Source organism: Odocoileus virginianus, chromosome 22 (assembly GCF_023699985.2).
Source record: "Odocoileus virginianus isolate 20LAN1187 ecotype Illinois chromosome 22, Ovbor_1.2, whole genome shotgun sequence".
Classification (NCBI taxonomy): domain Eukaryota; kingdom Metazoa; phylum Chordata; class Mammalia; order Artiodactyla; family Cervidae; genus Odocoileus; species Odocoileus virginianus.
In genome coordinates this window covers 31,614,981-31,631,387 of record NC_069695.1, presented here as the reverse complement: position 1 = coordinate 31,631,387, position 16,407 = coordinate 31,614,981, and the positions used below count along the sequence as shown (strand labels likewise).

General features: G+C 38.0%; 1 protein-coding gene across 2 annotated transcripts in view; it reads left to right on the top strand.

Moving 5' to 3' along the window:
• The first annotated feature begins 635 nt into the window (after positions 1 to 635).
• The window catches only part of DSC1 (desmocollin 1), a 36,077-nt gene continuing 20,305 nt past the window's right edge, over positions 636 to 16,407 (top strand). Inside the window, exons 1-9 of one of the 2 annotated variants that reach the window (XM_020902010.2) lie at positions 636 to 1,069; positions 3,963 to 4,047; positions 5,638 to 5,840; positions 7,082 to 7,198; positions 8,912 to 9,067; positions 12,634 to 12,778; positions 14,528 to 14,694; positions 15,118 to 15,252; positions 16,162 to 16,347. In XM_020902010.2, coding sequence (XP_020757669.2) covers positions 1,007 to 1,069; positions 3,963 to 4,047; positions 5,638 to 5,840; positions 7,082 to 7,198; positions 8,912 to 9,067; positions 12,634 to 12,778; positions 14,528 to 14,694; positions 15,118 to 15,252; positions 16,162 to 16,347 — 1,257 coding nt within the window. In that variant the 5' untranslated portion in view covers positions 636 to 1,006. The remainder of the gene's footprint in view (positions 1,070 to 3,962; positions 4,048 to 5,637; positions 5,841 to 7,081; positions 7,199 to 8,911; positions 9,068 to 12,633; positions 12,779 to 14,527; positions 14,695 to 15,117; positions 15,253 to 16,161; positions 16,348 to 16,407) is intronic. The other variant, XM_020902009.2, reaches the window with a different exon arrangement.

Below are 16,407 nucleotides of genomic sequence, written 5' to 3'. Positions count from 1 at the left end.
TAAGAAAAAAATAAATAGATGGGAAGCTAAATTCATAGATACAGAGAACAGATTGGTGCTTTAGAAGAAGAAGCAGGAGGTGGGAAATGGTGGAAGAAATGGGTGAATTCAGGGTTTTTTTTCTGTTTTTTTTTTCCAGTTTAAATAAATGGAATTTTAAAAAATTGAAGACTACAATAAGAAAATTACATCTCATTCACTTACTTTTATAACATCAATATACACTGTAGTAAATTCCTCTGACAGCTAGAGAATCAAACCAGTGTGCAGTTAATAATAAGGAGCAGACACAACGCCGTCTGCGAAGTTGCTACTGTGGACGGCGGCGCCCGATCTCCAGGAGAGCGGCTTTGCTGTGTGAGACAGACTACTCCTAAATGCTTAGATGCGGAGATAACTCCTGATGCATGTGATCGCACATGCCTGTGTATCCCTGATTTGCCAAGGGCGGTTGAGGAGGCATCGCTTCTTTGCATGGAGTTCGTGCACAATCTATGTTTGTGCCCAGGGGCAAGACAGGTTAATAAGGCCAGGAAGGAGGGGAGGACGTGGGAGTGGGTAATAACTGGGGAGGACTTCAGAGCATCCACCTGGGGGGAAGGGAGGAGGGCTGAGGATGGAGGGTGTTCCCTGTTGCTTCTGCCGATGTGTCAAGAGGCAGGAGAAATTTTGAAAGCTGTGAGGAGGAGCCAGTGGCTGCGTTTGGGGGTGTTTTGTACCCCACCCTTCCCACTTGTAGGTAAACCTCTTTCCATTCCGAGGTAACTGAATTGAAGGACGAAGGCTGACCCGGGAATAGGAGGAAAGCAATTGTCCCGCTGCTCCCTCTCCTGTCATTTCACCCATTTGCCTCCTGACTTTTCTCCAAACCAAGTTCATCCGCGCCAAGGTGGCAACAGGTTCCCCTGCCCCGGAGCCAGCCGTGGGGAATCTGCCGAAGCCGCCCCGTGTATCCCAAGCTGCCCTGTTATCCAGTCACCATCCCTGAGCATCAGGACCACTTCTGATGGCTGTGGCCTCTGCCACCCCAGGGAGCATCTTCTGGAAGCAGCTCCCATTCTCTCTCCTGGTGAGTAACAAGCGAAGGATTAGGGAGTCCAAGCATGCTGCCTTCCTTCAGGTTGGGCTTGAAAGAGAGGAGGGCGGGAGCGCAAAGCAGAGAAGGGAGACTGGAGGAACAGGAGCAGAGCTGAGTGAAATTCAAGGAAGCCCAGAGGGACTTGTGACCCAGGACGGCTGGCGTTTGGTTTGCTTTTCAAGTTTCCGCCACCAAGCTGTTCATTTTTCAAGGGAATCCCCTGTTCAATCTTGCTGGGGTGTTTTTCTAAGGAGCAATGGGATGAATTCACTCCTCAGGCATTTGGCCCAGAAGGTTCTGAGGTTTGCTTTTGCTACTAGTCACTAAATAAGCTGTACTTGTTTCACCTGCTTAGCTCCCCTGAGCTTCGAGAAGAGGAAAAGGAGTCTGGTTGAAGATGTGAAATGTCTAGGACTCGCTTCATTTTAGCCAGAAAGGGCTGAGAGAAGGGTGGAGCTCTTAGTTCAAGGAAGGTGTTTAACTGGGAAAAAAATAATAATAAAGAAAAATGTGAAATTCACTGATAAAATACGTGAACTTGACTTCCACTTATGTTTTTTATAACTGTGTATTTAGGTGCTAAATTTTTCTTTGGTGGCGGTTAGGAAGAGGGGAGTTGTTCCATATCTATATCTGGCATTTCTGAGCACTGAATTTCTTTCTTGTTTTCATTTTAATAAAATATTTTAGCTTCAAATTATATTTTCAGCATTTAAAAATTTTATTGTATAAGGTGAATATTTTCTCTGTATAAATAGTACACTAGGGGACTTCCCTGGTGGCCCCATGGCTAAGGCTGGATGCTTCCAATGCAGGGCCCAGGTTCAAGTCCTGTATCAGGGAACTAGATCCCACATGCCACAGCTAAGAGTTCTCATGCCTCAACTAAGATCCCGTGACTAAGATCGAGAGCAGCCAAATAAATAAATTTTAAAAAAATACACTAAGTGGGGTTAATGGTCATACACTCAACCTATAATTGTCTGGGGGTAGTGTGGGGGGAGAACAGAGATCTTTATTTAGTATTATTAGTTAGGTAAAATGAGGGGAAAGCTTTCCAAGATATTTACCCAGATTTCTTTAACTTTTGGTCTCTGCTCTGCCCAGTACCCTTTGGTTCATCCACTGCCCATTCATTCCTTATGCCCATGATGCCTAAAAATGCCTCTAACCACAGCTTCCTCCAAATAACTAAGCTGCTTGTTTAACTTGAAGACTGGGATATAGCGTGTCTTAGAGACCTGCACTGGCTCTGTCTTTGAGGCAGAACCAGTGAAGTGGGGACCCTAGGGCAGAAAGGAAAAATGATGGAGTTATGAGAAGATATGTAGATGTATTCTCTGAGAATAATGTGTGACTATATAGTATAGATGTATAGATCTATGAATCTATGTATGTATATGTATGTATACACACATATCTATTTCTAATTACAAATGCTCTTCCATGTTATATACTTAGACCATTATTAATATAATTTTTTTATATACAGAAAGCTCTTTAGGTATATTTTTGTATATTCCCTGACACTAGAAATGAAAATATTACAAAGTCAAGTAGTAGTAAAAAGACCCATTTTTTAAAAAGAGATTATTTAATTTAAAGCCAGAATACAAATACAACTTTTTAAATTCCAGTTTTTGGTGTTATCTAACAGAGCTACTGTAAAATTACAGACTATTTAAATGGACTTACATGATATATCCAATAGACTTGGGTTGAGTTAGGAAAGAAATGTACATCCATAGTATAGCTGATGGTTTTCTTTCTTTCTCTCAAATAACGGGTCCCCTAACTCTAGAAGGCCTTCCCTTGTGACTCAACTGGCAAAGAATCTGTATGCAATGCGGGAGATGTGGGTTTGATCCCTGGATTGGGAATATCCCCTGGAGAAGGGAAAGGCTACACTCTAGTATTCTGGCATGGAGAATTCCATGGACTGTACAGTCCATGTGGTCGTAAACAGTTGGACACAACTGAGCAACTTTCACTTAACTCTAGAAATACGTCCTCAGAGAAATATTGGTTATAAAATTCAACTTCCTGTTAAAGCTCTATTTTATATTTAAGCAATAGCAAAACAGTCATTTTGAAAAACAGTAGAGGAAGCAAATAAACAGAAAATGCCAAGAAAAATAGGTTCTGAACTTACTACAGACACTTTTAAACTGATAGCGATTCTTTTATTTTTTAGACAGTCTCGGTTTTTTCTTGAGTTAGGTATATCGCTTTGTAAAGCAATATTTGTGTCTTGAATTGAACTAAAAATCTTTACCCTGTTGAAGTCTACTCTCCATATTTGAAATATATTTCTTTTTAGGCTAATTTTGTGAATGAGATCTTTTAGGCTTTGAAGTTTATGAGCCAAGCCTTTCGGAGGAGTAATTTGAGATCAGGGAATACTGGTGGGTGTTGATCTTGAGGAAGTTAAAAACATCCTCAAGTATTTTTTGACTTAATCAACTATACTTCAGTTTGCTTGGGGCTGTGAAAATGAAGATTTGTATGCAAATACCCAATTACTGAATTCCAAAGTTAAGTACTTTCTTCATGCTGAGAAATCAGAATGACATTTATAAATGACCTTAGAGATGATAAACTCTACATAAAGTCAATAGTTTGTAACATATTTTCTTGAAATGATGCAATACAATTCAGGTTCTAAGAACTCTGTTCATTTTAATTTTTTCATTGCTACTAAATGACTGTTGTGTTCCTAAAGCTACTTTCTTTGCTGTTTCCTTTTAAAATGAATATGAAAAATATTGAAAGATTAGAAGATTAATTTGTTATTGAAATTCACAATATTTTTATCAATAAGACAAAACTGTAATGTGAAAGCTTCTGATCAAATGTAACTCTTGATTTTTTTCTTTCTTTTGAGGTTTTAATATTATTTTGCGATGCTTGTCAGAAAATTTCCCTTCAAGTTCCTTCTCATCTTCGGGCTGAAGCACTTGTAGGCAAAGGTGAGAAAGGATGTTAAGAATTTCATAGTTTTAGCTGCTACATTTAGCTTTCGGCTGCTCAAGCCATACGGTAGTCATTTGGTATTAAAATTCGACTTGAAATGAAAGATAAACAACTTGATTTTTGCTTGTGGTTAGAAACAATTAAAGAACCAAGTTAGTTGTGTACTTTTCTTGCCAGGAAAATTAGCAAACATCAAAAGGCTAAATTATCTTAGTTTAGTACAACAAAGCACCAAAATGAAAAACATATTTTAATTTTCTATGATTGATCTGCTGCCAAAATCGCCAAACCAACATTCTTTAATTGATTAGATAGAAAATAGACATGTCAAAATTGAAATGCCCCAAAATAAAATTTATGCTGGAGGTTGATGACAAAGACCAGGTGCCCAGCAAGAATTTATGTGATCTATTTTACAGAAAAGCTTCTGAAAGTCAAATAAAATTTTAAGTAGTCTTACTGTCACAGCCAGGCTTCCCTGGTGGCTCAGGGGTAAAGAATCTGCCTGCCAATGCAGGAGACGCCAGAGAACGTGGGTTCAGTCCCTGGATTGGGACGATCTCCTGGAGAAGGAAATGACAACCCATTCCAGCATTGTCGCCTGGGAAATCCCATGGACAGAGGAGCCTGGTGGGCTACAATCCATGGGTTTGCAAAGAGTTGGACACGACTGAGTGACTGAGGATGCATACACACACTGTCACAGCTACACCTGAGGCATGAGTTGTTCTAAGTCCAGGAATAATATCCCTTTCATCAGTATTCTTCACTAACCTTAAGTTTACCACTAGAAAAATACATCTCATATACAGAAGTGGTATTCTTTCCAAGACAGACAATGTTTTGCCCAGTGTTTGGAGGTTTTAAATTAATCTCTTTTTCTTTCAAAAGTACTGAAAGGACTTTCAGTAGGACACGGCCTACACTCCAAAGACATATAGTAAATATGTTAAATATTGGGTTAGCCACACAGTTCATTGGGGTTTCTTCTGTAACATCCTATGGAAAAATCTGAATGAACTTTTTAGCCAATCCAATATATTAAATATTAATCTGCAAAGGAAATATTTTGATACAACCACTAAGCATTATTAAGCATGGAGTTTATTAAGCTTCCAAAAGATTTTATAAAAGTAGTACTTGCAATATTACTGAGATATATTATTTAAGTATGGAACAATTTTCTAATTTTTTTGCAAGACAGTTTTATTAGTAATTATCACAGATGATTACAAAGAAGTTCAAAATCTGACATCATGCAGTTAGTTATACTACATGTAAGAGAGAATGATGCATTTGTGCATAATAATGAGTTAAAGTGGAAACAATAAATCCAGTGACATTAAAAATATTTTATATCTATTCATAAATTAATTGCTAATGAAATCAGTGGAGACAGTGATTCCATCCATTTAATTATTTAATTTTTATGGCCTATAAGTATTAGAATAGTAAGTATTCCACACACCCCTAGCAGAACCTCCCTCTTTTTGCTTCTTGCACACCAACTAGAGGTTGTCATTCCTGTCAAACCTGTTCTATCCTTGTTTCACTTTACAAATTACTGTGAAATTTCTTCCCTGCAGTGAATCTGAAGGAGTGTCTCCAGTCGGCCAGCCTAATCCAGTCAAGTGATCCTGACTTCAGGATTCTAGAAGATGGCTCCATTTACACAACACGTGACCTTGTTTTGTCTTCTGAAAAGAAGAGTTTTTCCATTTTGCTCTCAGACAGTCAGGGACGGGGGCGGAAGGAGATAGAAATTGTACTGGAAGCAGGAGGAAAGAAGGTATATTAGACAAGACTTAAGCACAATAATCTGCTCACCAGAGCCCTTCATCTTTTATTTTCATCCTTGCTAAAATTCTTGTTCTTGAATACTCACTTTTTTCTATTCCATTTATAACAAACATATGTAAAGACTAGATTGCTTTAATGAGTAAGAGAGTGATTTATAAGTGGTGTAAAAATGAACAGCTGCATAGCCAGGGAACGAAGGCAGAATATCAAAGGTTTCAAATAATGTTCTGAGGTGTGGCAACAAGAGTGACCTACCTGCAGAACAAGGCGGGGCAGGTCTAAGACTCACTGCAGATTGATTCTGGCTGGAGAAGTGGTACTCCACCCTGAATGGCTTTCCCTCAAGTGACTGTGGGTTTGAGTCTCTCTTTAAAGAAAAGATGAGGTCTCCAGTTATCTGCATCTTAACAGAACCTTTTACAAGGTCCCTCTTTTCAAAGAATCCACAGGATTGGTTCGAGTGTTCTGACTCTAAGCTAGTCTTCTGGCAGGGAGTGGTGATGCTTAGGAAGTGAGAAGGGAGAAGTTTCCTGGAATTCATATAAATCTCACTTTAAATGAATTATGCACAATGAGTTTGGTCTTACAAGATAATTTATTCATAAGCAATTTGATTTATAAGGAAAATTTTCAGCTCAATTCCTTTTGAATATAAGAATCTTCATCAAATTTAGAATATGCTTACATTTTACATATACTTTACATTTGTTTAAAATTTAGACTTAATGCTATATAATTACATAATATTACTGTAAGCCTTAATGTAACATAAGGCTTATACAATATAATTTTATATCCAAATTGTAAAGAGTCTCCACATGAAATAAAATATGCTGGAACACACACTGTGTGTCTTTATATAGGTATACAAATGCTTTTAAGGTAGCTAATATTTCAGCAAATTTTGGTTGTACCACTCTTAATGGAATAAAATCAATTCTTTATTAATGAGTTATTTCTTTTTAGTGACTCAGTATTTCTTCAGATAGTATCTTTCATCAAAACCCTAAAAGTTCTGGTTGTTTAGGTGATAAATGATACAGGAAATAGGTGAAACTGGTCCTTTGTGTGTGTGTGTGTTACTAACAAAAAAAAAAGAATTTGGGCACTATCCATAACGTTGTTATGTGCAACTGTTACCTATTTTCTTCATGTTACTGTTTATGTGAAAAATCATTGTATCTAGAATGATAAGCAATGCTGTATTTTTTCACTTCTCATCAAATGCAGACTCCTAGGAGACATATGAAAGACACAGTCCTCAGGCGAAGCAAGAGGCGATGGGCGCCTATACCGTGCTCACTGATGGAGAACTCTCTAGGTCCATTTCCACAGCATGTGCAGCAGGTCCATTTCCTCTCATTTGATGTTATATGTTAGCTTTGTTTCTTTGTTTTTGAAACTTTCCATTTGAGTTGAATCAGGGTTTTAACCTGTTGGTACTAATAAGAACCATCTATTTATGAGAACTAGGGTCCTGTAGAAGAGAGCTTGAATTTTATCACTTTCCTCCAAAAGTCACATTTTAGCATTAGAAGCAAGTGGTATATTTTGAGTTGCTTATTCTGTTAGGTCTGCACCCAGATTCTCCCAAATATCTTGCCAGAATTTAGCATTCACATATAGAGGACATACCTACAGATTTTGCATAATTCAATTCTCCCTTTCATTAGCACTTACCCTCACAAAAAAAGGCCAATATATGTTTTCAAAAAAGTGGTATTACTGCCACTTAACTGAATGTAAGCATAGACCAATTATCAGTTCAGTTCAGTTCAGTTGCTCAGTTTTGTCCAACTCTTTGCGACTCCATGGACTGCAGCAAGCCAGGCTTCCCTGTCCATCACCAACTCCCAGAACTTGCTCAAATTCATGTCCATTGAGTCGGTGATGACATCCAACCATCTCATCCTCTGTCGTCCCCTTCTCCTCCTGCCTTCAATCTTTCCCAGCATCAGGGTCTTTTCCAATGAGTCAGTTCTTTGCATCCAGCTGGTCAAAGTATTGGAGCTTCAGCTTCATCATCAGTCCCTTCCAATGAAGATTCAGGACTGATTTCCTTTAGAATTGACTGGTTTGATCTCCTTGCAGTCCAAGGAATTCTCAAGAGTCTTCTCCAATACCACAGTTCAAAGGCATCAGTTCTTCAGCACTCAGCTTTCTCTACAGTCCAATTCTCACATCCGTACATGACTACTGGAAAAGCCATAGCTTTGACTAGATGGCAAAGTAATGTCTCTGCTTTTTAATATGCTGTCTAGGTTGGTCATAGCTTTTCTTCCAAGGAGCAAGCGTCTTTTCATTTCATGGCTATAGTCACCATCTGCAGTGATTTGGAGCCCAAGAAAATCAAGTCTGTCATTAATTCCATTGTTTCCCCACCTATTTGCCATGAAGTGATAGGACTGGATGCCATGATCTTTGGTTGAAATTGTGCAATTCATGATGCATTAACTATGGGAGGAAAGTTGTGTTATTTCCAGTTTTTTAGTCAGAAAAGTTTCCATTCCAAATAATTAAAAACCACTGATATCATGGCTGTATACAGGAATAAGAATAAGTGAATAAGAATAGAAAAAGACTATTCAATGCCATGATTTTTCCATACATATGCAGATAACTTCAAAGAGTTTAGTATCCAATAAGTGACAGAGTTTGTGGCTTCACACAATGCAGGATATAATTGAGAATTTAAAAATATGGGAGACACTGGGAAAGAAAGAATAGATATATGGGAAAGAGAGCAAGAAATAAAAAATAAGGGCTTCCCTGGTGGCTCAGTGGTAAAGAATCTGCTTGCCAGTGCAGGAGACCTGGGTTTAATCCCTGGGTTGGGAAGATCCCCTGGAGAAGGAAAAGACAACCCACTCCAGTAATCTTGCCTGAGAAATTCCATGGACAGGGAAGCCTGTCTGGCTACAGTCTATGGGGTTCACAAGAGTCAGACTTGACTTAGTGACTAAACAACAACAATAAAAATAAACTATCACAAGAGATTAGGTTGAAAGTATTTATCATGATATATTTGCTCTTTTCCTAAACTGTCAATTATTGTTACAGGTTCAGTCTGATGCTGCACAAAACTACACCATCTTTTACTCCATAAGTGGACCAGGGGTAGACAAAGAGCCCTTCAATCTGTTCTTCATAGATAAAGATACAGGGGATATATTTTGTACAAGAAGCATAGACCGTGAGCAATATCAAGAGTTTCCGGTAAGATGATTGCATCATTAATTCAGATTTATGTTTTTTATTACTGGTTTAGTATTTTCAAGCTATTTATATATATCAGAAGAATCAATGATTTGTCTTAATATTTTAAAGATTGTTCATGTGTCATACAAACTTTAAATTTCTATTGGTACAATAGATGAAAAAGGATGATTATTACAAGGGAAAAAAGGGAGGGGGGAAGGGAAAATATAATAACAACTTTAAAGGACAGGTTTTGATGTGTATAATTCTGGGACAATAGCAGTGAATTTTATTGAATTTAAAGTTCTCTATAATAACTTAGCTCTGATCACATGATAATTTTTTTAAAATACTGATGACTGGGCCAGTTCCCAGAAATTCTGATTTAATTGTTTCAGGATGAAAGTAAAAGTGTTAGCTGCTCAGTCTTGTCTGACTCTACAACGCCATGGACTGTAGCCCACCAGGCTCTTCTGTCCGTGGGATACTTCAGGCAGGAATATTAGAGTGGGTTTCCATTCCCTCCCCCAGGGGATCTTCCCAACCCAGGGATAGAACTGAGTCTCCTGGAATGTAGGTCGATTCTTTACCGTCTGAGTCACCAGTTAAAAATTTGTAGTCGATGATATAAAATTTAAATAATAGTCTTCTAACTCAGCTAAAAATATGACTAATTATAAAATACAATATTCTATTTATACTTATTATAGCGATATTTAAATATATTATTATTGCTTTCAATATAGAATAATGGTAAAGTGAAGTTGCTCAGTCGTGTCTGACTCTTTGCCACCCCATGGACTATAGCCTACCAGGCTCCTCCGTCCCTGGGATTTTCTAGCAAGAATACTGGAGTGGATTGCCATTACTAGCCTACAAAGTCATTAGTTTAATTGAACTTTTTGAAACTGTTGCTGTAGTAACTAATTATGAAAATATTTATAATTTCTTTATTATCTGAGCATAAGTGAATTATCCTAGGGATCCAGGCTGTAGTTTAAAGTTAGCTGAATCTCCAGTTTAAATCATCTTTTTTGAGATGCTCAGCACATGAATAGTGAAAAATAAAACTAGAACCAGAAACAAAATCACTTCATCTGAAAAATCAGTGGAATGTGAAATAATGATATTTATTTTAAACATTGGGATGTATAATTTTAAACTACAAGTGATTCTACAATAAGAAGTAGATTATCATTTCCATTGAGGAGAAAAACTAGCAAAAACTAATGTAAATTATAGCAGGATGGACTTAGGTTAGATGGGGAGATGTTTTACTGCCAATGTGATGAGGTAAAGAAATTCATTACAAGTGATCCTGTAAGGCAGTTTTTACAGAGGGCAAACCCTTGGGGGTAGTTTGTTGTCCTAAAAAAGAAAGATGGATGGAATTACATGTAAAAAGCTATTTATTGAAGAATTATCCCATGTAAGGCACTATGTTAGGTGCTTTAGTCACACAAATATCCTTAGTCTCAGGCTTCAACTCTAAGAAAAATTGGAAACCAATAGGGACATAAAATAGTTATAGAGTTTCCTCTAGCCAAAAGTTTCAAAATGACAGCAGTCTAAAGAGAAAAATTACATCAAATATGAGGGGGAGGGAGAGTTTGATAGGAAAGCTGAAAGTGTGGTGGTGATAATACACTGCTGTATCCCTTAGTGTGGAATTTATTTAGATACAGGGATCAGGCTGATGGAAACCGAAGTATAAGTTTTATTACTGAAAAAGTCCAGCTGGAGGTTGTTTGGGGAAAAGTGAAAAAGGGAACAGAGGGAACATGCATGGTTATTTCAAAACCTTCCCTCCTAGAGATTAGAAGTAGAAATGTCTTCCCCGTCAGGTTAGCATGTGAAGATGAAATATGGCCTTTCAACACAGCAATGAGGATTTTCTGTTACTTTGGTAGATAATGGTGAGATCACAGAAGAGCCTGATTCAGGAATATCATGATTAAAATTGTGCTTTATGGAAATGCGTCTGACTCCTGAGGGCTACATAGTTTGGAGAAGGTCAGTTAGGACAATTATAGGAAAGTTTGTCCGACGTTGGTTGGAAAGTTGGTCAGCCAATACTTTGGCCACCTGATGCGAAGAACTGACTCCTTAGAAAAGACCCTGATGCTGGGAAAGATTGAAGGCAGGAGGAGAAGGGGACAACAGAGGATGAGATGGTTGGATGGCATCACCATCTCAATGGACATGAGTTTGAGCAAGCTCTGGGAGTTGGTGATGGACAGGGAAGCCTGGTGTACTGCAGTCCATGGGGTTGCAAAGAGTCAGACACAACTGGGCAAATGAACTGAACTGGTTGGACATGTGTGTAGGATACAACAGAAAAGCTGATAGGATGCATTTGGGGTCACATGAGGATGGTGGCTTTGGAAATAGAAAAGAGGAGATGAATAATAAATAGACACAGAAATGCTGTAATCTCAAGAACCTAGTGCACAGAAACTTCACTCTCTAGAGTCTGGCAATTGACTAATATAAGGCTAAAGAGGGAGGGGTTAGATACCTGGGATTTTAATCTTGGTTCATTCTAGAAAATGGTTACAGTAAGGAAATCAAGAAAGTTAGCTATGGTGAAGAACTGAATTCACACAGAGTTCACTCTGGGCAGCTTTAGCTGTTCCTGTCAGTGGAGAAAATCTGTTTAACTCAATAACCATTTACCAAAGACTCACTGTGCATATACCACATAAGAAGAGTTCAAAAGTAATCTGATGGTATTTAAAGAGAAAGAGCATTGAATCATTGCATTTGGGGCCAAGATATATCCTTTTGAGATAGAGTTTGGAATGTATATATGATTTTGCTAACACTTTTACTACACAAGAAATACATCTTAAGGATAGAAAAAGGAGAAAATACAGGTAAATAGAGAAAAGAGCATAATTTAATCACCCAGAAATAGTTGATATATATTGTTTATTTCTTAAGTCATTAAATCATATCCAACTATTTGCAAACCTATGGACTGTAGCCCATCAGGCTCCTCTGTCCATGTGATATCTCAGGCGAGAATCCTGGAGTGGATTGCTATTTCCTTCTTCATATGTGTGTATCAGTTCAGTTCATTTGCCCAGTCGTGTCTGACTCTTTGCAACCCCATGGACTGCAGCGTGCCAGGCTTCCCTGTCCATCACCGACTCCCGGAGCTTGCTCAGACTCACATCCATCGAGTTGGTGATACTGTCCAACCATCTCATCCTCTGTTGTCCATATATAAGTCTACAAATAACTAGAATCATATTTTGTATAAACTTTAGAAAAAAAACAACAACTTGTCATTAGTATGACCTAGAGAAGTCTAACAAGTGAAACAGTACAGTTAATTCAGGGCCCAGAGAAGCCTCATTGAGCTGGAGTGTGTGGTCTTTGATGGGAAAACAATGAGAAAGGATCAAAGCTGGAGGGCAGGCATAGACTGTGCGGCTGTGTTGTCTCTCTGTTGCATACATTCTTAGATAGACCTTTGCCAATGATTTTTTTTAGTATTATGACTTTCCCCAACTGCTAAGTTCAATTTTGTGCCTAATTGTTATTTAAGAATCAACTGATGGTGTTCATTTACCTTTCAGATCTATGCCTATGCAACCACTGCAGATGGTTATGCACCTGAGTACCCACTTCCCCTAGTATTCAAAGTTGAAGATGACAATGATAATGCCCCATATTTTGAAAGCAAAGTGACTGTCTTTACTGTGCCTGAGAATTGCCGAACTGGTAAGTTCATGTTTTAGGAAAACACGAGATTTTTTGCTTCAATTGAATTCTTTATTACTGTTTTAAGCATGGTTAGGCAAAATATTTTTAAATGTTTGACATTCAAGGTGTTTTACATATGGACTTCCCTGGCAGTCCAGTGGCTAAAACTACATGCTCCCATTGCAGGGGGTCCAGGTTCCATCCCTGGTCAGGGAACTAGATTCCACATGCCACAACTAAAACCCAGTGCGGCCAAATGAATAAATATTTAAAAAAATATTCTACATAAAACTTTGTAGTCTTATAAGATCATAGGCTCTTCAAAGTCAAAGTCTTTGTACTAATTTTCTGGGCACATGTAGAAGGCTGCTAACTGATCCACAAAGTTTCTAACTTTGTTAGATTAATCCACAATGACAGACAAATGCTGTTTATATTTTCTATTTTGATCATGTGCTAGGTGTCCATGATGTATTTATAAAGCAATAGATCTTTTGAATCTTTACAAAGTCACAATACCTTTTCAAGGACTCAAAAATAGATTATGGTATGGAAATGCTGATCAGGCTTATAACATATGTATTCCTTTACTTTGCTTATTTTCCAAACAAATTGAAAAAAAAAAATTAAACTAGTCTGATGCTCTTAGCAGCCAAGATTGTGACCTCATCAAACCAAAGGGTGTAACAAGTCTAATTTATTCTTAAAAATCACAAGATATGTTTTTAGTGTCGAAGCCTTTTCCATTCTGTTGTCACTTTGTGTGCATATTTAATGTCACTCTCCGCAAGAAATGGTTTGTTAAGGTAACTTTACTAATACTCTGATTTCTGAGCCATAAAGCTTGTCCAAATGACACTCAGACTGTTGCGTAATGTTTGTCTTGTATGTATTAGCAATTCAGCACATTTATTAAAGTATAAAAGCATGAAACCTTTGTTATCATATGCAAAGCTATTCATTTCCTTTAACATTATCAAGTTGAATATAAAAGAAACAAGATATATAGAGAAGGTCTCATCAAAAAATGGTCATTGACTAGATTAGGAGGAAGAATTTGAGCACCCCTGTTCCCAAGGGTGGGGTGGATAGTCTCACCTATGTAGAATACAAATCATATTATCAGTGGTAGCCACCTAATTGAAGTTTCCAGGTAAGGGGAGCTTGAAGCTGTGGGAGAGCATTTAGACACTTCCCAGCTGGCTCAGTGATAAGAAAGATTCACCTATCTGTGCAAGAGCTGCAGGAGATGTGGGTTCAATCCCTGGGCTGGGAAGATCCCATGGAGAAAAAAATGGCAACCCACTCCAGTACTCCTGTCTGAGAAATGGACAGAGGAGCCCCGAGGGCTACAGCCCATGGGGTCGCAGAGTCGGACATGACTGAGCATGCATGCATGCTTCAGTTCAGTCACTCAGCCACGTCCAACTCTTTGTGACCCCATGGACTGCAGCACACCAGGCTTCCCTGTCCATCACCAACTCACGGAACTTACTCAAACTCATGTCCATCAAGTTGGTGATGCCATCCAACCATCTCATCCTCTGTCGTCCCCTTCTCCTCCTGCCTTCAGTCTTTCCCAGCCTCAGGGTCTTTTCTAATGAGTCGGTTCTTCTCATCAGGTGGCATGCTTATTTATTGATAAATTAATCAACCTGGGGGTTTTAGGGGAGAAAATGCCACAGCAATGCCTTGATTTTATTTTTGTTTGTAATTCAGTTAGATCACTACTTTAAGTTGTTGACAACATTGGATTTATCTAAACAGGAACTTCAGTGGGAAAAGTGACTGCAATAGACCTCGATGAACCTGACACTCTACATACTCGTCTGAGATACAAAATCTTGCAGCAAATTCCAAACAATCCAAGACATTTCACCGTACATCCAGACACAGGTGTCATCACCACAACTACACCTTTACTGGATAGAGAAGTAATGAATTGCTTAATTTCTCAATCACTAAACTATATTTAAACTGATCATGATTTCCCAGAGAAGGTACAATAAGGTTCTTGGTGGCCACCTCTCCAAGAATGTTTCTGTATAGACTGTGTGTAAGTCTTCTCAGGTCTATTCCTTTGTCCCTACAGAAATAGTGGGAATATACAAGGTCTCAGAGATTGTTGACCTGGTTTGATGTGTGGATATTAAAATAGCTTTACTTTTAAAAATATTATATCAGAAACATCAGCTTTTCATTGTACTGACTGACATATCTTTTCTTTATTTGCATTTATGGTGGTTTCTTTTTTTTTAATAAAAAAAGAATGCTTGTGAAAGAATCAGAGTCTGAGAAATGGCTATGAGACGCACAAGTTATGAGAAATATGTGTTCATCATTTTCCTTTCTTTCAGAAATGTGATACGTACAAGTTAATAATGGAAGTTCGAGACATGGGGGGCCAACCTTTTGGTTTATTTAATACAGGAACAATTACTATTTCTCTTGAGGATGAAAATGATAATGCACCATATTTTACAGAAACTTCTGTGAGTATATATGTGTATTCATTTATCTAGGTTCATTTACTTCTTCAAAAAACAAATGTGGAGTCTGGTAGCTCCATGAAATTTTGGTTTTAATAGCTACCATTTACAAATAATATCCACAAAAAAATATGATTTCTGTAAAAATAATCACAGTGCTAGGATGCAAGGAAAATCAGGATGCAAGGAATATAAGTACTCTCTTAGTCATCTACAAGTCTTTCAGTTCAGTTTAGTCACTCAGTTGTGTCCAATATTTGTGACCCCATGGACTGCAGTATGCCAGTCTTCCCTGTCCATCACCAACTCCCAGAACTTGCTCAAATTCATGTCCATAGAGTCGGTGATGACATCCAACCATCTCATCCTCTGTCATCCCTTTCTCCTCCTGCCTTCAATCTTTCCCAGCATCAGGGTCTTTTCCAATGAGTCAGTTCTTCGCATCAGGTGGCCAAAGTATTGGAGCTTCAGCTTCAGCATTAGTCCTTCCAATGAACACCCAGGACTGATTTCTTTTAGGATGGACTGGTTGGATCTCCTTGCAGTCCAAGGGACTCTCAAGAGTCTTCTCCAACACCACAATTCAAAAGCATTAATTCTTTGGCGCTCATCTTTCTTTATGGTCCAACTCTCACATCCATACGTGAACACTGGAAAAACCATAGCTTTGACTAGACAGGCCTTTGTTGGTCAGGAAGTTGAAGAGTTAAGGCATGAAGAATGGACAAGATTTGAAACAGCATTATTAGTTTATTGAGGAAAGAAGTGAGTTTATGCATTAAATGCGTACATCCTTCCCACTGTGTTTGCACATTTCCATATCACTTTGCTTTCTTTTTCTTGAAATGTAACTTTGAGTAGAAAATTACATTAAAACTATGAATTTATAGTAACAATGGACAATTGTTTCAGTATACTGTAGAAGTAGAAGAAAACAGAATTGATGTTGAGATTTTACGAATGGCGGTACATGACCATGATTTGCCAAACACGCCTCACTCAAGGGCTGTGTACCAGATCCTACAGGGAAATGAAAATGGAACCTTCAAAATTAGTACAGACCCAAATACAAATGAAGCAGTCTTGTGTGTTGTCAAGGTAAAAAATATTTATATATATATATATGTACGTATGTAGTAATTCCTGTATGTATATAAC